Here is an 18,877-nt window from a genome sequence, read left to right as displayed (position 1 = left end):
AAGGTTTTTATTGTCAATTTTCACTGTACATACGAGACAAACAGGAAAAACGAGATGCTGTTTCTCTCTTCCAGCTTTTAAATATCTAAAATTTAAATATAAAATACAATATAATAAAATACAGTTCTATAAAACATCCTATGTACACAGTGCAGGTAGTGCAGTGACAGTTTAAAAATGGACAATGAAAATGAAAATAGATAACAGTGCAAATGATATTAAGGTGCAGACAGTATTCGAGATACTATGCAAATAATAATGTGCAAAAAGCACATCTTTTTCCACAGTTGACTGTTTTAGGAGTCCCCCCGTGAGAGAGTTGAGTGTCATTACATCTTTCTTTTTCATTAACCCAGTCCTGAAATCTTGTCTGTCTTTTGTTTGTTTGTTAGCTTAGCTAGTTAAAGCTCCTGTGAGGTACTTTTGCTTTCTCTGATTTTTGCGCCCTGTATTGTTTCGTCCTGTAGCTGTGTAAATTGTGTTTTCTGAAAAAAGAAAACACCCCATTCTGCCGTCTTTTAACAATCAATTTGTGTTAAACGTAAACAAAGGCGGTTTCTGCAGTGTGCTGCTAATCACTCCGTCTCTACCCCATAGCAGTGGTTACAGACATTATGGAAATCTTGTCTGATAATCTGGTCTGTTTTCTAACTTATTGGAGAAACATCAGTTTCAAAAACAGCCTTTTTCATAACAAGCTTAAAAGTCCTTTTGTACTGTACATGTGTATATCTGCACCATGTGTATATGTATAGGCTATCTAAAATACCTGCCATGGGAAATGTAAAAAGGCTGTTGCAGTTAATCAACTCGACTGATACCTACCCCCTGCCAGCAGTTTTAGACACTACAGAGAAGCTACATAGAAATAATCAGTCTTGTTGCATGTGGTCTCATTTGCTTTAGTGGGTCATACAGGGGCATCAATATTAAATTCACTCTATTTTGTAAGCAGATAAAAACTCATAATAGGAGCTTTAAGGTAACTTCAATGTCTCTACAGTGTTTAAACTGTTGCTGAATATAAAAAGATGCCAGTGTTAAGGAGCCTTTCCTCTCCAACCAACGCAGTGCAAAAGTCAACCGAAACATCTATTTTTGGACTTTTTTGTTTGTTGGATACTCCATCAGCTACCCTCAGGTGTGTGTGTGTGTGTGTGTGTGTGTGTGTGTGTGTGTGTGTGTGTGTGTGTGTGTGTGTGTGTGTGTGTGTGTGTGTGTGTGTGTGTTTGCATGTGTGTGTTTGCGTGTCTGGAAGTAGAGCTAACCTGACACCTGGAAAGCATACTGGATGTGAACATGATGTGAAACGAGAGTGGGGCAATGATAACAATGTGTTTAGATGTGGGATCCATTTCAGCTACACCCCTTAGACCTCTTTGTGCAATGATGCACACACAATAATGACTGACACATCAGCTAAAGGCAAGCAACCCCCCCCCACCCCACCCCACACCACCCCACCCCACCCCCCCAGTTCAAACCATTACACCAGTATAAAAGCAGACGAGATGAGATGGGACAAGGTGGTCTCCGGCATGCTGCAGTTGTTTTCCTCTTCTCTCCAGCCTCACCATGACTCCTGAGTCTATTCCTGGTTCTGTGTGTAGGTGTTGAAGTGCTGAATCAGACTCGACATGATGGAGGAGGAGGAGGACAGATGTGAGGCCGACAGAAACCACCCCGAGTCAACAACAGTCAACAACCAGGTGCACCCTGACCACACTCCTCACTCCTCTTCTCTCTAAAGTCCATACAAATGTTTTGTTGCTGTTTGTTGTTTGTTTTTTTGAGGTGTCAAAAATAGAGCAGGAGGCCTCTACGCATTCATAACAGTGCTTTGCCATCCTGTGGACTGAACTAATCCACACAGCTGTTTGCTGTCATAGATATTAAGTGACTTTATGAGGACACCTAGTGACCAAAATTAGGTAATGTTTTACATTTTGAGCAGCGGCCTGGAAACTGTTTTTTGTTTTCTTATGCATGGTTTGCAGCTTGACAGTAATAATTTAAGACCCATGCTTGGGCTAATTAGACTCATTTTGCTTATCACAAAACACAGTTTTGTATTCTTTAACCGATGACTAAGCACACTTAGAGCTAATGTTCTTCTGTCTTACATGTCTCAAACCCCAAAGAGCTTTGTGTTATATTCTGGAAAAAAAAATCTGTTTTAGAAGATCCAAACAATCAGGCTTATTTAAAAAAAAATGTGTATTGGGGCGCTGATTTAGCTCAGTCGGTTAGGCACCCATGTAAAGAGACTACAATCCAATAGTTTTAGGATGGATTCCCAGTCCTGGCATGACGTGGTGCATGTCATTCACCCTCCCTCTCCCCACATGTCCTATCTCTCTCAAGCTGTTTGGTAAAAATCAAAAGCAGAAAAAAAGAAAATGGAAAGCGTATTAAACACAGCACATGACATTAGATTGTTCCCAAATGGTGGGGAGATGCTCTCAAGGAGTGTTTGAATATTTCACTGGAAGCTTCAGTGAAGTGTTGGAACATCACACTGTCAGAACTGGTAGCAGATATTAACCCATGCAAAGCTTTATAAGGGGAAGCAAAGTGGTAAATTAGTCTGTTATGGGGTCCCATGGACAAGGACTAATTTATGTACTTAAATAAACAGCAACCCTGACTTTCAATAGACATTTCATCATCCTTAATTAGCCTGCCCTGACAGATAAACAACAAACTGAACAAGAGGGCTGTCAAGTAAAACAGGACTTGAGGTTTATATTGTAATATCTTGGCTTAAAGAATGTCAGTCACGTGTAAATGTATATGCAAGGGCTTGTCTCCCTTATTTATCTCTCTGGACAATCTGCATTCATAAAACCTGTTTTGGCTACAAAAGGTGCTGACATGTGGTTGGGTGTACTTCCGACAAGTGCCGACATGTATAAGACAAATAGCATCATTTTAGTGCACTTTGAGGACACTGCAAATGAATGGCTATCAGTTACATTTTGTGATAGAAAATATGAAAAACACTTAGTGGTTTTATTGGGCAAGATGCATTCCAGGAGTGTTGATGTAGAGTATAACAGCTTTGGAGTTTTTACTATATGTATCACTCTATCTTCCTTTATACAGTTAATCAACCGCACAAGGTCTTTGTCTTAATACCTCTTCGTACACAGTCCATCACAGCAGCTACCAAGAAGCTCTCATTCCACTGGTTGGTTTTTACTGGTCTGTGATAGCATTCAGACATCAAAATGCGGCTAGAGTGCAGGGAAATGTTTGTGTTCCAGACCTCCATCCAGTTCCAGTCAAGCTCTGGAACCAGTTGTGTTTACAGAGCTATGAATGATAAAGGGTTAAAGAAAAAGCTACAGCTGTTGACTTTTTACTACTATATGCCACTTGTAGAACTGTTGTGAACATGCAATATCAAGTGAGATGGTGTGATGTTATACTAAAAGATACAAAGAAAAAAAGATATACAAGTACTCTCTCTCTAGTGTGATAGAGCTGCTGCTGATAGTTTCCATAACTATCAGCAGCAGCTCTATCGGTATGAGCTGGTATCTATTGAACAAGAGGTACCAGGAAGTGATTTGATGTGATCCATTACATTTTGGTGTCTCAGAAGTAGTAGTAGTTCTCCAGGATCAAGGCCATGAGATTATAAACTGGCCCACTCAACATGACTTTACACTACAAAACTATCTGTGTAATATCAGCAATAACTGATAATAATTAACCAAATCAAGTAATCTATTCTGGTAATAAATCCTACTCAGGTTATTGATTCAATTAGAAAGAAGCAGGCGACGTCTCATATGCAGTCACATCATCCTCTTAAAATCTCAGTATAACAGCTCTAGTTATCAAACTTTAAAGATTAAGAAGTTCCTGCTTGTATGCTTATCTCCTTTTATCTGACTGATACTAAATACCCCAGATAAGGTATAAGGTCTTAAGAAAGGGATTAATGAGGATAAGTTAAAAAAAAAAAAGTCAGTACGAACTTTAAAATAGCAAAGCCTTAGAAGTAATGCATTCAAAATCTTGCATATCACCATTGTTAATTTCTTTAGTGTGCAACTAATATACCTCCAGCATAAGTACTCTTTATACCAAAAAATTAGCCCCCATACTATTATATTGTTTCACTGATAGCCTACTACTGGATCAGGGGTTCCAAAACTTTTCAGCCTGTGACCCCCAAAATATAGGTGCCAAAGACTCGCGACTCCCAATGTCCCTCAAAGTGATTTAATGTGGCTTCATTTAGCTGGTCTGCAGAAAATCAGCCTACCTATATGAGCATGTGGCTGTGTTTCCTGTGCCATTATGAATTCACCTACTGCTACTGATGCTTTTGATAATTAACTGTTCACTAACTCTAAACTTAGGAGTCATCTGGCAAAAAGAAAGGCAGAAAACTCATTACATTTTCTAATTTCAAGGTTTTATTTCAAGTTTAGCCCTTATTTTTGTCAATATCTTTTACTTTAATGGGTAAAATGTACTATTTTTTTTACATAATTAAGAAAAAAACATTTTGGAAGACATCTGACGACCCCCCATTTGTGAATCAGGACCCCCAGGGGGTCCAGAACCCTACTTTGGGAATCATAGGCTGTTACAGGAGCATATAAGTTGCAGAGCCAGTTCAGGTAATAACTGATAATTTTACATTTGAGATACTTTCTGTTAGAGTTAAGAAACCCCAATGTAACTGAATTAGGATAAGCCAATTTTCCAGTGATAAAAAAACAAGATAAAATAGGGAGAACTTGCTGAAGAGTCAGACTGGATGAGAAAAAAACAAATGTAAATATGTATTAAAAAATTGACAAGTTACTCTGAAATAGTGCACTCAAGAAAAGAGCAGTCACAGTTAATACATTGTTGTTGGTAGGTATTACCACTCCATTTAGCTTGTTGCCCTGGTAACGAATGTATGTATCAAAGCAGCATACCTGCGGTCTAGTGCGCATGCCCGACATGTGGAACCAATTCCTCTTCAGGAAGTATTACAACTTTGTTGCACTGTATCACTCAACGGAACTACTCTAACAAGTGACACCTAAATACTCCAATGAGACAACGCACTTATAAACTGTCCAGTTAATCATTAAACACGCACAGTCCATTTATACAGTCTGTGGTACAGTGCGTCTCTCGCTGACCACGCCCTCACCGCGTTACGCAAGCCTCACGCACACCGTCGCGCATTAAGGAAACTTGACAGGGTCGGCTTGACGCTGTCCTCTTCTCGGTGTTCTATCTGTCAGCATCGTGAAGGAGCTACATCTTTGAGGTAAATCCTTTCAGATTTATTGGCTCTGTAGTTGTTATTCTGTGTTTCCTCTCAATGCTGTTGTTCAAACATTAATGGCGCCGTTTGAGTCCTTATTTGACCTTTCGTTTTTGACAGCGTCCTTCCTCTCTGCTTGAGGTTTAGAGCCTCTGTTTAGTCTTTTGCAAAATATGTTATGCGTCAAAAAGAGGGAAAGAAAGCGCTTCATGCACAAAAAGCTGCATCTGCTGTAATTTTGTGCCTTAATAAACTCCCCCTTTTTATTACCCCTTACTAAATGAAAAGAACGCAAGTCTGTAAGCTCTTTAAACTTAGAGAATATAAGTGCACTTTCTACTGGGACAGTTAACATGTCTGTGTTGTTTTCCCCTGTCACAGTCAGGATGGTTGTGCTTTCAAAGGAGTATGGATATGTGGTGCTGACTGGTGTTGCCAGTATGGTGATGATTGGACATCTGGCCGTAAAAGTTGGCAAAGCCCGCAAGAAGTACAATGTGCCTGTGAGTGTTTCATATTATTATCTATACAGTAGAATAAAACTCCTCACTTCCTCATTGACTTTGTTTAAAAGCTGCACCCACCCATTCAACCCCCACCAATGCAGCCCTGCAGTTTGTTGACATAGTTTTACATTTGGGCTGGGCACTGCATTTTTAGAAGCTTACTGTACAGATCTCTGGATGGCCCTTATGACTAAACTTTACCCGCCTTGCAGTACCCTCAGATGTACAGTGACGACCCAGAGAATGGAAATATTTTCAACTGCATCCAGCGTTCTCATCAAAACACGTAAGTTTGACTTCTTAACATGAACAGTGCAACCTAAAACTGTCTGGCAATGCACCATACTTTTATGACTCATCGTAGTAATGACAAGGAGGTGAAAGTTAACAAACTGCTGTTGCCTCCCATCAGTCTGGAGATCTACCCCGCCTTTCTGTTCTGCCTCGCTATTGGTGGATTGAACTGTCCTGTGAGTACACTTCATACCTCTGGAGCACTATCTAGAATAAGCTGTTACACAAAAAAAGCACAAAGGGATTCTGAGAGAAGTGTACCCTTTATATGACATTTCATCTTATTAAATTGTGTTTCCTTTGTTTGTGTGTGTGTCTGGCTATTGCAGCGTTTTGCCAGTGGACTTGGAGTTGTGTGGATTGTAAGCAGAGAGGTGTACGCACATGGGTACTCTACAGGAGGTGAGAACATGCTGAGTTTGTTTTCTTCACATTTACTTGTTTTGTTACCTAAAACAAAGCGTGAACATGCCATTATTATCCCAATCAGATCCCAAAAAGAGGATGCGGGGAGGTTTTGGAAACTTGGCCTTGCTCGGATTGATGCTGTCCACATTCAACTTTGGACGCCAGCTGCTCGGCTGGACAGGACCCCCGATGCGAGGCCCCTTCCGCCACATTAATGTTAATGCTTGATGGTGAGGAAAAACCCTTAAGCGTGGGCCCATGTATCTTACAAGGTGTGCTAACCTCTGACCAATTTAATATTTAAAGTAAAGTAAGGATCATGCACTAAAGTAACCTGACTGGTTCTCCTCAAAGGGAAATGCCTTATTCAGAATACTGGATGTGATGACCGGCACTCCCACGTATAGCAAGATCTTCCAGGTTGTCTTAATTGCATTTTCAACTTTGAATTTTTAAATTAACAAATGAAGATACTGTAATAATGAGGGATATTTCAGAGGGGAATGCAGCCTGGAGAATTTGAAAGGATGTTTGCACATGCCTAACTGAAACATCAGATTTTGTACATTAATGGATACCTGACTACAGTTTGTAAGAAGAATTGCTGTTGCAATGTGTAAAACTTCACAATCCCAGAAATGAATGTCTTGTTCTTTTAATTTTAGATTTTATTAAAGAACTGAAAAAGGTTTTGCCTTGTCATACTGATGATTTCAAACATCACACAGCGGTTATAAATAACCTCTTCTTTTTTCTTTTTTTCTTTTTACATTGAATGAATGACTGTTGATCTTGTTTTATCTAGTGTGTGTAAGGGAGTGGCTCTCCTTTACACATCAGATTAATTGTTCAAAGTCTACTCTACTTGTCGAGGCAGGTGTTTTTATATCTCTGCAGAGCTGTCAGGCTAAGAACAAAAGAAAACGCTCTTCACTCAATGACACAGCATTAAACTTTAAAGTCAGAGTTTAGAAGTAATCACAGCAGGTTCCACCCTCTGCGCATGAGCAACATGAGGCTTTGTCCTGGGTCAATTTGACCCACTTACTTTTTATGAAGTGATGTTGATAAATTAACATGAGACACCTCTTCTGTCACATGCTGCCCAGATTGTTATGCTGCATTTAGCTGGTTTGGAACGTATATATTGCCTAAAATATACTTTAAAAAAAAAAAAGGTCAATTTGACCCACAACATAACAGGAGGGTTAAGTACTGTGGTTTATATTTTATTATCAAACAGAAAATCCTTCAATTCATAAATTCTTACAGTCCACATTTCGATGACATATGATCATACGTCACTGTAACTCAGATCACACCAAAACTCTAATACAACGGCTTTGTTCAAGTACATTTGCATAATACTCCAGCTAATACACATAAAGCAAACAGCAGTCTAAACCTGGCAACTCCACTGTGCCTCTTATCATTCTGTTCGGTATAAAGCATTTGAACAAAACAAATACATTCTTTGTTGATAAGATTTATACAACACATTTAACCATAGAAGTGTATTTAATCATTACAATTTAATCATATAAAGGATTTTGTTTCTTGAAGCAAGATCTCTGGTTTATCAACATTCATTAAAAAAAAGGCCAAATTCAAGTTTCATTTTACAGCATTTAAAAAAAAGCAGTGATTAAAGTTCAGAGATGTGTAACTACTACACATTAAACGCTGCAGAAATCAATATCTTGTACAATTTTGGACATATGTTTGAGTGATTGAATAACGAGTGGCTGCTTCTGTAAGATAACTAGTTTTTGTGTAACCTTCTAAAGATATGGCCTGTGAATAGAAAACATGCTTACTTTGTTGATCTTCTGCAGCAAGGCCTCAGTATTAAGACAAAATGCAATAGCAACTCGGGCTAATTGGTTTGAAAGTGCACTTCACTACATTTTTGGTTACTAAAGGGATCATAGTTTATATTTAATAACTGTTCTGGTCATGTTGGCATCTTTCTCTTAAAGCATTCTGAATCTCACTCCGTCAGTGTCAGTGCCACTCTTAATTTTTGCTGTATAACCTGAGGTCATGTCTTACATACTTTGGAGGACTTGATGCTACCTTGATCCACATTACCTCAGAAGTCCCCCAGGGGGCACTGTGACTATCCATGCCACATTAAAGTGCTGTGCATACAAGAAGAGGCAGCTAGGGGTGCAGAGGTACTATTTACTTGCCCCAGGAAAGAGAAAACTACATGTTGACAGCAGACTGAAGATCTGTGGAAATTTAAAGGGAATGTGGAAAAAAGTACAACTGAATCCTCTCTTGTAAACAGAGACGCACTTCTACTTCTGACCAGAAATCATGGTCACATTCAGGCAATTGCTTTCCTCTGACCCACACTGGTCCTCCTCTGGTGTCTCTTCTGTTTCTGCTCTCTGAGTGGTGGACGTGAACAGCTGGATGATTCAATCAATAGCTGTATCTGGAGAGTGGTGTGTCCTCCATCAAATCATCCTGGAGGAGATGATGACATCAAGAATAATTGTTAATTGCTTGTATAATATGCTTACAGTGTGACTTAGCAAAAGCGAGGGAAGAATGGGACAGGGTTGATGATTGGATGCTCTGTTTTGCATGTATTTAAACAGTAATTCTGTAACTGTACATGTTATTTCCTGTAATTAACATCACAAAAAGACACATATTTGGGGAGAACTGGGGAAATGAAGAGATATTATTTCAGTAATAAAACTTCTTGCACAGATGGTTTTCAAACTATCAAAAGAAAGCTGGGGAGGAAGTTAGTTATTTATGTTATTTAGTGTTGGGATTCACCATTTTCAGATGGTTCCACTTGTAGCGATTTGACTAATAAATCTGGGGTTCCAGAGAGCCAAGTCTGACAAATTAAAATAATTGCAAACAAAAATAACCTTGGTCAAACCCGTACAAAACAAAACAGCAATATAAATTCGGCAAATTGAAATAGATGCACGAATCAGGAAAAACAGCTTTACATTAACCCCCATTTCTGGAGAGACATCTGGCCATTTTTCAAGCTGTGACGACATAATCTACAGAAACACAACAGCTAACATTAAACTTCAACTAGTTCCTGACTAACTTACAAGATATTAGGACAAGAAAAGGAGTACATTCTAAGCTAATGGTAATTTTAGCCTGATAGGAGTTGAATTCCAATGTTAGCAGTAGTGACTTAGCTATCACTACAAAATAGGCTATCAACAGGATTGCCCTTATTTCAAACTAAATTGTTTTCTCTCCAGTGGGACGAATCTTGCCCCGTATACTGACGGTACTTGTCTGTAATCACTAGATGACACTCTACTGATCCTAGATCAGATCTGGCACAGACAGTGGAACATCATGCACTGATCATGCCATCAAGTAACACCTGTCTGTCCAATCCCAGCTCTCCTCATGTGCATCATATTTACCTGCAGCATTAAAGTCTCTCTACCTATCTCTCTTCAGCTTTCCTATCCAATAAAAGCAAAAGTGCACGGAAACTTAAAAAAAACCTTAACTTAGAAAAAATAAATACAAATATTTATATATATGGACAAACAAACAAAAGAAAAGACTACAACAAGCTGAGAAGCAAAAAAAAAAAAGTGTGCCAAACCGGTCAGTGGCGACTCCCTGAAAACCTTCTCCACTTTATTAGTCCACAGAGGTGAGGAGGACCTATTTAACCTCTCTTATATGGTACAGAAAAAAATGCCATCTCTTGTTATTAAATCTGTTGTTTTCAATGTCCCTCCAGCTGCCAGTTTCAGTCGTGGGTTAAACAAGAAGTGGCAAAACTATAACATAAGTCAGATTCCCTGTGTTTACATGCTTTGCAGACATGGAACAGACTTTATAGAAGTCCTGAGATCTAGGCTTAAAAAAGACGGGATTGAGCCACTGCCAGGCTGCTTCTACGTTATGGAACGGCCTACTCATGTAAGACCTGCAAAGTCACTTGACATTTGCTGCTAAAAACCTGTCTCTTCTCAATTGCGTTCATTTCAAGTTGAGCTTTAATCCTCCAGGTTATTTGCAACTTTGAATTATTTTATTTGTTTGTTTCTTATATACCATTTGATTTTGTGTTTGTGTATTATTGTATATGTGAGTGCCCTGAGCCTTGTGTTGTGATTTTATTTCAATGTTACTGTCTGCCTTTGTTGTATCACATTTGGTCAACATAAGTTGTTTTGTAACAGCACATGAAAAATAAGTTAATACTCCCTTTGATTACTCTGACACAATCAGGAGGTGGTCTTCAATACCATCACTGTAGCCTGGAGGAACACATGTATGAACCAAAAAGAGTAACTCACCATGGGTAGGTCCTGCAGCCGATGGAACTCTGGGTGGTTTGTTCGCTGTCGGAATTTGAGGAAGAGGATGATGAAGATGATTGCTGTGGTGACAATGAACACTGAGAGCAGGCCAGCCAGTAGAGGATCCAGAGGGGAGCTTGAGCGAGGTTGCTTGCGGTCTTAAATGACAAAAATATGGAAAAACTTGACATATTTTCAATCTGGAACAAGAAAATGATCAGTTCTTACTTGACCTTCTATTACCTTCATCTCCAACATTCAGTTCAGATGGGACCTCCTTGTGCGTTGGCCCTGCAGGACCCAGGACTGGAGCTGAGGTTATAGGGAGTCCTGTGGTTGCTGGCTGTGTGGGCGCTTTGGTCAGTGACTCAGACTGCTGCTGGATGGTGGAGGCGTGGGCTGTGGAGCTGGTATCCTGCACCGTGTCGGCTGGCGGAGATGAAAAGGTGGGGGGGGGATCTGTGGTCATCAGGGCTAAGCCTTCAGTGGTGGAGATGTGCTGTGTAGGGGTGGAGCTCTGTACTCTTAGTGTGGATGAAAGGCTGTCTGCAGGAGCTGAAAGAGGTGATGTAAAGGCAGATCTGTATCAATTCAAAACAGTGCAGAGGATTCTTCAAAGGAAGCGAAGCGTACACACAGCAGAAGGAGGTAACTAATAAAAAACAGATCACCAAAACAGCCAGAACAAAAGCCTGCTCATCACAATGTTTGTATTTTCATCAAGCAGCAACCATGTGTGTAAGTCAGAGAGCTCTGTGGACATGCCAAAAAACTGCAGTTCCTTGAGTGTCCTCTGGAGGCTTGCCACAAAAGCTTTTCCTGCAAAGTTCAGGCTGTTAATAAGTCATTCTTTGCAGTTCATCATCCTGACTTATTAATGTGTGTTATTTTTAAAGTGTCTTTTCTGTTTTCTGGAAGGGGCTCTATAAATAAAATGTATTATTATTATTATTATTATTATTATTATTATTATTATTATTATTATTATTATTATTATTATTATTAGACAACTGTCTGTGGAGTTTGCTCTAGTGTTTGTGTGTATGAAAAGTTAACACAATATTATTTTATATTGCTCACTGATTAGCTCTGTGTTGGCACTCACTGCTGGCTTGTTGTCGTGGAATTATCCTGGTCTTATATATGAGGTGAATCGAATGATTAAAGGGTTCATCTCGTTAAGACAAGACCAGTTGTGATTCTGTGTCAGGCGGGACAATAAGACTATGCAAAGTTAAGGACCTCAGAGCACCAAAGGGGGTCGATTTTTTAGAGTAATCCCTCCTTTTTAAATAAAAAATAAGTCCCAACACTACTTACTATGTACATTAAGTTACATAAGTACACTAAGAGCAGAGAGAAAGACCTTGATTACTACAGTGAACCTGTCTCGCCTATCACCCAGTAGTCTTGGCTGACATTGGAAGGAAGTAACTCTGCACCTGACACTTAGACTGAAAAGATACAAGTGTGAAACATTCTTACATACATATATATAAGACTATGAAAATTCCACAAAGCTTGTTAGATAGAAGTTACCAGCTTTGTGTCAGCAATGCCACTCTCTTACTAGAGATGGTTGAGTAGGCCACTAGTCTGCCACTTTCCTTATGCTTCCTTAGCCTTCTTAGTCAGGTTGTCACAATATATCCATAACCATCTTTCTTTTAAATTAAACATTAATATTGTGCTTAGAATAAGCGGACAGTAATGTTGCTTATCTAATAAGAGCACAGTAGAGGTTCTGTATGTTGGGTGCCATCTGCCGTAAAATGGAGGGAAGATGAAGAAGACAATTCAGAAAGCATCTAGCTTGCTATCCTTAGCGGCAGTGTGTGACTACTACTACATCGTAAATCATATCAGAGGAGATGACAGATGAAAGTGAGGTACTCTACCCACACCTAAAATAAAAGTTTCAGTAATGGATGATGTAAGTCGATAGCATGGAGTTGCATGACACTCCACCATTGCCTTCTCTTTCCTTAGCTTGACTACAAGATTCATAAACATACATGTGTTTTTTTTTACATAGTTTTCAATAAATATAACAATAATATTGTTAGTGTGAATTTTTGGCTGTGATGATCGTGAGTTGAAAATCTGATATCATGACAGCCCTACTTCTTTGTCCTACAAATAAAAAGCTCCTCTCTGTACACGGCACAGAACAGAACCATTGCACCAATTGGCCAGCCAATGAATAAGCCACAGGCGAACTGTTAAGCTATGACGATTGGTGTTTGCCAACTCCTGGCTCCTCTCCAGTGCCACCTTCCTGTCCAAATGTGGTCACTTCTGGCTCCAGAAAACTCACATGGCGACTGTCAAAATGCCAAACTCAATGGTTAAGAAAGCCAGTTAAAAATTCAGCGGCAGACAAAGAGGCTACGTCTATTATTTATAGTCTTCATATATCTAAACCACTGAATATTAACAGTGGTGTGGTAATCACACTTAGCTCACTCCTACAACGCCCAAGTTACTTCCACTACTGACCATGCATTGATATAACTGCTGTTAGATAACTGTGTGCAGCCTTTCCCTATATCAACAAGAGCATACCCCCTCTCCACGTTAAGCACATGTGTCTGTTTACATCGTGTTTGACAGCTCACACTGACAGTTGAGGAGGGGGTTGGGAATGGGGGTGTGTTCAAGGAACTCAGTAACTGCTTGATTACAAGTCTCTCTAATGTTTACAAGCAGCAAGAGTGAGACAGGCAGTCATTAGTGCTCCTGTGGGTAAAATGGTCTCATCGTAACACAAAAATAAACCATGTTAGGTCCTTCTATTAGGTCACAAGACAAATACAGGTGATTACTGTTATAATTTAAGCTCCTAAGGTGAGAAACTACAACAGCTGCTTAGGCACGATACGTTAAGTGATATGTTATTCATAGGGGACACAGAAAGTGAAAACCGCAGCTGAAAAAAGGCGACAAAAGTGTGACCTGGAAGACGTATGAGCCTGTCAGAGGCAACATAACATCAGCAGAAGGGTTATATTTATCTGATCTATAAATGGGAATCTCTCTAATGAGGTTACGGTACACACTTTCAGTCTCAGTCCAGTCATGTGGGGGTCGGTAGGGGGGGCTAGGGCTGTGTTCCTGGAACTCTTCTGGCAATGGAGCTGTGTGTGAGGACGGAGGCAGTCTGTTTTTTTCAAACAGTGTTCAGTTTGTAGGAGGTTTTATTTTAAGAATCTGGACGAAGTAAACAGACCAGACTGGAAAATTATAGACGCACGATTTTAGAATTATGGATGAAATGATGACCATAATTCCTATGTTTTTAAGGCTTAGGAAGAGACACTGAAACAGAATGAGTGCATGCAGGTTTTGTCTGAAATACCTGAAGCTGTTGCAGCAGCAGTCATGCTAGTAGTCATGACCACAGGTATATCTGTGTGTTGAGATGTGGCCACAGTGAAGCTTGCAGTAAATGTTTGAAATGCTTCGCTTTTCACAGTCCCTGAATGGACTCCAGTCCCTGTAATGGTGGTTTCAGTTGAGGTTTCCTCCCTGCCTGCAGGATTGTGTGTCCAGTGTGGGATTTCATGATCATGATTTTCTGTCAGGTCAGGAACTGTTGAGATTGCAGGAGGCAAGGCAGTACTGCTCTGACCTGTGGAATAAAAGATCAATCTTTACTTACATTACAAAGGACGTACAAATTACTTAGTCACATGATGTTTCCTCTGATTTCACAGACTGTCTTTGTAGTGCTTTCTAGTACCCCAAATGTTTCGTAAGTCTTAGGCCCTTAGAACTGTCCTTACTGTCCTCCCCTATATGTCTTTCTTTGTGGACATACTGAATTAAAGGTCCATGCAAAAATATTATATCCCATCAGTGATGAAGGAGAGTGACAAATGTTAAAAAGAGAGACCTATATGAGCTGAATACTGTCTTTCAATGCATACTGCTAAATGGTTGAAATGCTTTGACTTTAAAACCTTTTCTGAACAATTCAAAACCAAAGCGTATTCATTATTAATGAACAGAGGCCAAATCTGTCAGAAATGATCATTGTGTGGAGTTGGAACAAAGAAAAGTTTGTCATTTTCCTTTGATTTAACATTTTCTTTAACAGCCACTTGGGGAAATCCACTGGTTGCAGCTCTTGACTCTAAAACTGAAATATCTACTCATTTAATCATTAAAGTCCATTCAAATCTGCAAACCCTCCCACTGGAGAAGCTGCAACCAGAGTCAGTTGTGAAATTGCTCATATCAATGATGTGTCTTATCTTATGACTGTCATGGTGTCATCTCATTGAAATGTTATGCAATGTATTTGTTTTTCCTCTTTTTGTGCTCTTGTGTGTAAAATGAGATAAAGTACGTAAATAAGATACAATGAAAGTCTTTGCAGAAAATATATTTATATTTAAAGTTTTAAAAAAATGAACAGAAGACTGGTAGACAGGGGCATGTATCCTATGAAATAAGAGAATATGTTGCAACAAAATGCTCACCTTGTTTATCAAAAATATATGAAAAATCTGAAATAGCTGCTGAATCGACACAAAAAGTTAATTTAAGAAGTAAAAATCGTCAAAGCATTGCACAGAAATCTACCAGCTCTATAAGATCAAGCGACGAAATCATCACATGCTGAATCGATAACGAGTCCAACGTCAGCAGGATGTAAAGTCTGTTCAAACACAAATACACACACTCTCACACTCACACACACCAGGGATGACACCTTACCTCTTGTCTGCGATGAACCGGTAAGAATGATCGAGACGCAAAACACCAAATAATTCTCAAGTTTCATTTCATTGGCGGCTCTTTTCTCTGCAGATCACAACGAAAAAAAAACCACCCAAAGCCTTTCTCTCCGCGGCTAGCTCTGCTTCTCCAGCGCCGAGGTTGTTTCCGTTACGTGATTTGACAGGGCACATCATCAGCGCTAAAAATATCCGGAGGGAGTCGGGCAGAAGAGGAGCAGGGGTGGGGCCGCGCGGCAGACACGCGGCAGCGAGCTATGACTTACACTCACGCGCTTCATTTTACAGAGCAAAACGTGTCACTTATATCTCGCTTATACACCAAATGGGCTTTTTGCACTCTCCGACTATGTTTTATGTCCTATCACAGTCAGTCATCTCTGCATCCATTCCTCCCACATGCATCAGTTTGCAGTCGCTGCTGCTCCGCTGCTCCAATCAGACGTCAATGCGTCAGAGGCGCAGACGTCTGCGTCAGGAGCGCCTGTTGTGCTGCGCTGTAGCGTTTAAAACACAGTGGGCAACTTTAACAGTGTGTATTGTATCTTATTTTACACACTTTTTAAATTCTATAGACACCAGGAAGGAAAATGTGAACAGGTTTGAGGGTTTGTTGCCGGTAATGTAAGAGCACAACTTTTAAACCCCCCACAGAGGTCAGTGTGTCGTCACGCCTCAGCGCACTGCCCACATGTGTGCTGAATGAACAGCTGAATGACCCGCTGCGTCCTCTGTCAGCGTGCAAAGACACACTGTAGAGGACGCCGTTGTTGTTTTTTTTAATTTCTATCCATTTTTTCTCATCGGAGCAGGCTGTAATTTCTGAAGGATTGAGGAAACAGCAACAGGGAGACCTGTTCCTTCACGCTGCGGGAGATGGAGGCTCCATCCACTCCGGGAGACAGCCCGGTGGAGTTGGAGTTAACGGTGGAGAATGTGGAGTCGGTAAGTTATTGACAATTACCAGCTTCTCAGTATTTTACTAAAAGGCGAATGCCCTTTAATACCATGCAAAAAACGACAGCTCGTTTGCCTCATGTGTTTTCTGTAGCAACATTTTCACGTGAATGTTTTATTTATGACTATAATAATGAATGTAACCTTAAACAATGGGAGCTTGGTCGTAAAGAAAGCTGCAGTTTGGTAAATTGCAGTAGAGCATAGGCAGATTTCACTGACTGGACCTTTGTAACATGATACCAGCTATAAGCATATGCTGTCCTAATAATAACTAACACCATGTGCTCTGGATTAGTTACTATGACAACACATTTTTCTAACAATAATTAAGCAATGCAGCTCCCATGATTATAAATATTTGTTGTACATCCAGAGAGTTAAGTGCACAATGAAATGAGTAAAGCTGTTACACCAGATAAGACTGATGGTCTTTGTTGTCCCTCCTCTAGTGAAGTATAGGTGGGTGTTCCTGTCTATTATAATGGGTGGTTCTTCTCTCCTGCTCCAGGCTCTGTACCAGCTTTACTTCGACCCAGATATGGAGCGTAAGAACTTGGCCCAGAAGTGGTTAACCCAGGCCCAGGCTTCTACACAGGCATGGCAGTTTTGCTGGGCACTGCTTGGTCCTGACAAGGTCTGTGGCATGTGACATCTTTCATCTTTACACCTTTACAGGCAAAAGGGAAAGCTATAGGAGAAAAATTGATTAGGACACCTATTCGCAAAACTCCCTTTTTTTTTTCTGTGATGGGTCAACAAATATGAACCTGTATTTCTACAACTGCTTTATCTATCACTTTGTCTGTCTCTTTGCAGCTCCCAGAGGTGCAGTTTTTTGGCGCCAGCACCCTCCACACCAAGATCTCCCGTCACTGGGCAGACCTTCCCACAGAGCAGCATGAGAGCCTCAGGATGCAGCTCCTCTCCCATATCCTGCACTTTTCCTCGGGCCCCAAAATGGTGCTTACCAGACTGTGTGTAGCCCTGGCTGCTATGGCTCTTAACTTAATCCCCCAGTCTTGGTCCCAGCCGGTGGCAGACATGGTGAGGGCCTTCCAGCCGCAGAAGCCTGACTGTGAGGGTGCAGAGGCTGCACAGGAACCTCATGCACACTGCCTGGCCCTACTGGAGCTCCTCACTGTACTTCCAGAGGAGTTCCAGAGCAGCCGACTGGCTCAGGCTCGTCGTGCCCAGCTGAGGGGGGCTTTAGCTGGGGAGTGGGCAGTGGTTTGTCCTCTGCTGCGTCAGCTGCTCCAAAGCCAGGATTCTTCAGTGCAGGTGAAGGAAAAAGTGCTCCGCTGCCTGTCCAGCTGGGTGGGGCTAGACGTGCCGTTAGGGGAGAGCCATGAACTGGTTCAGGACTGTTTCACCGCACTGTCCAATCCTGAACTGTTTGACACGGCTGTGGAGACGATAGTTAATGCCATCTCACAGCCAGACTGTCAGAGGTAAGAAACATGCTGGACTCATCTTTTAGTTTCAGCTGTCAGTTGCCAGGTGTACAATTTAAAACATTTGGCTGTATGTCACTCAAAAGGAGGCTGCAAGGAGGGCTGTATGGATGTGAAAAAAGGAGAGGGAAACAGTGTCCCTCTGGTGCTCATTAGTCCAGGAATCAAGTTAAAAGTTTTCGAAAAGTTCTGAGGTACTGATAGGTTACTCTGACTTTTCAGTAACATGTGTTACACCCCTGAAATAAGTGGAAATTAATCACAGTAAAGAAGCACACAAGGAGTAAAAAAGCACACCATATTTCACTTTCTCTCAAAAAACATAAAGTGGCTTTAAGTCTGTAAATAATCATATAAGTCACGCTGGACCAGATACCGCCATGCATTTTCCTTTGAAACAGAGCAGGGTCTCACGTACACCCTACAACTGTGCAAAGAAATATATTCAAATGACACTTACTCATTGTCTTGACACGATAAGCAGATATTCCCCCAGAAGCACGTCTGACCAGTTTTTGCTAAAATACAGAAATTTAATAACAAACACATAAAAGGTAAAAAGTCTAAAGTAGCCAGTACACCCTATTTTAGACAATAATACTGTTCACCCAAAAAGTGAAGTGTCTTGTATAACAGTTAAAAGCAAAGTAACTTAAAATAACATGCTCAAAATTTGTATCCAATCAGTCTGGAGTCCATGAAACATACAAATAACTAGTCAAAATATGTAGTACCATAACCTGCTACTGTGAATTTATCATTGGAACTATTGTGGCTGAACTCAGTTCTGGGTGTCCCCTCACAGACTAAGAAGGGGCTCTACTTGCAAAAAGCACACATGAGCTTTTAAACCACATACTGAAGTAAACCCCACCACAGACTCAAACAATATGTACTGCACACTGCCCACTAACTTGACGGT

At 40.5% G+C, this 18,877-nt stretch overlaps 3 protein-coding genes across 5 annotated transcripts in view; 2 read left to right on the top strand and 1 right to left on the bottom strand.

Moving 5' to 3' along the window:
- Positions 1–1,687: 1,687 nt before the first annotated feature.
- mgst3a (microsomal glutathione S-transferase 3a) lies at positions 1,688–7,179 on the top strand. 2 transcript variants are annotated; one of them, XM_034702809.1, is made up of 6 exons: positions 1,688–1,709; positions 5,663–5,784; positions 6,000–6,073; positions 6,200–6,257; positions 6,411–6,483; positions 6,572–7,179. In XM_034702809.1, the coding sequence occupies exons 2-6, from the start codon at positions 5,668–5,670 to the stop codon at positions 6,715–6,717; spliced, it is 468 nt and encodes a 155-aa protein (XP_034558700.1). In that variant the 5' UTR covers positions 1,688–1,709; positions 5,663–5,667; the 3' UTR covers positions 6,718–7,179. The 2 variants fall into 2 exon arrangements, with proteins under 2 accessions (XP_034558700.1, XP_034558699.1); XM_034702808.1 differs by lacking the exon at positions 1,688–1,709 and adding an exon at positions 5,047–5,284.
- Positions 7,180–7,697: 518 nt separating this feature from the next.
- Positions 7,698–16,046, bottom strand: LOC117826620 (mucin-12-like). The gene is made up of 5 exons (XM_034702807.1): positions 15,525–16,046; positions 14,161–14,433; positions 11,046–11,357; positions 10,800–10,960; positions 7,698–8,964 (listed from the first exon to the last, which is right to left on the bottom strand). Exons 1-5 carry the CDS (start codon positions 15,589–15,591, stop codon positions 8,920–8,922), a joined length of 858 nt encoding a protein of 285 aa, XP_034558698.1. The 5' UTR covers positions 15,592–16,046; the 3' UTR covers positions 7,698–8,919.
- LOC117826613 (importin-13-like) overlaps positions 15,855–18,877 on the top strand; it is a 12,918-nt gene continuing 9,895 nt past the window's right edge. Inside the window, exons 1-4 of one of the 2 annotated variants that reach the window (XM_034702795.1) lie at positions 15,855–16,200; positions 16,357–16,489; positions 17,013–17,138; positions 17,321–17,952. In XM_034702795.1, the coding sequence (XP_034558686.1) occupies positions 16,421–16,489; positions 17,013–17,138; positions 17,321–17,952 (827 nt within the window). In that variant the 5' untranslated portion in view covers positions 15,855–16,200; positions 16,357–16,420. Of the gene's footprint in view, positions 16,201–16,356; positions 16,490–16,876; positions 17,139–17,320; positions 17,953–18,877 lie in introns of those variants that run through there. The other variant, XM_034702794.1, reaches the window with a different exon arrangement.

The sequence above is a fragment of the Notolabrus celidotus genome, chromosome 15 (assembly GCF_009762535.1).
Source record: "Notolabrus celidotus isolate fNotCel1 chromosome 15, fNotCel1.pri, whole genome shotgun sequence".
NCBI classification, from domain to species: Eukaryota; Metazoa; Chordata; class Actinopteri; order Labriformes; family Labridae; genus Notolabrus; species Notolabrus celidotus.
The sequence above is the reverse complement of the archived record's forward strand: the minus strand, read 5'-3'. Positions and strand labels throughout refer to the sequence as shown.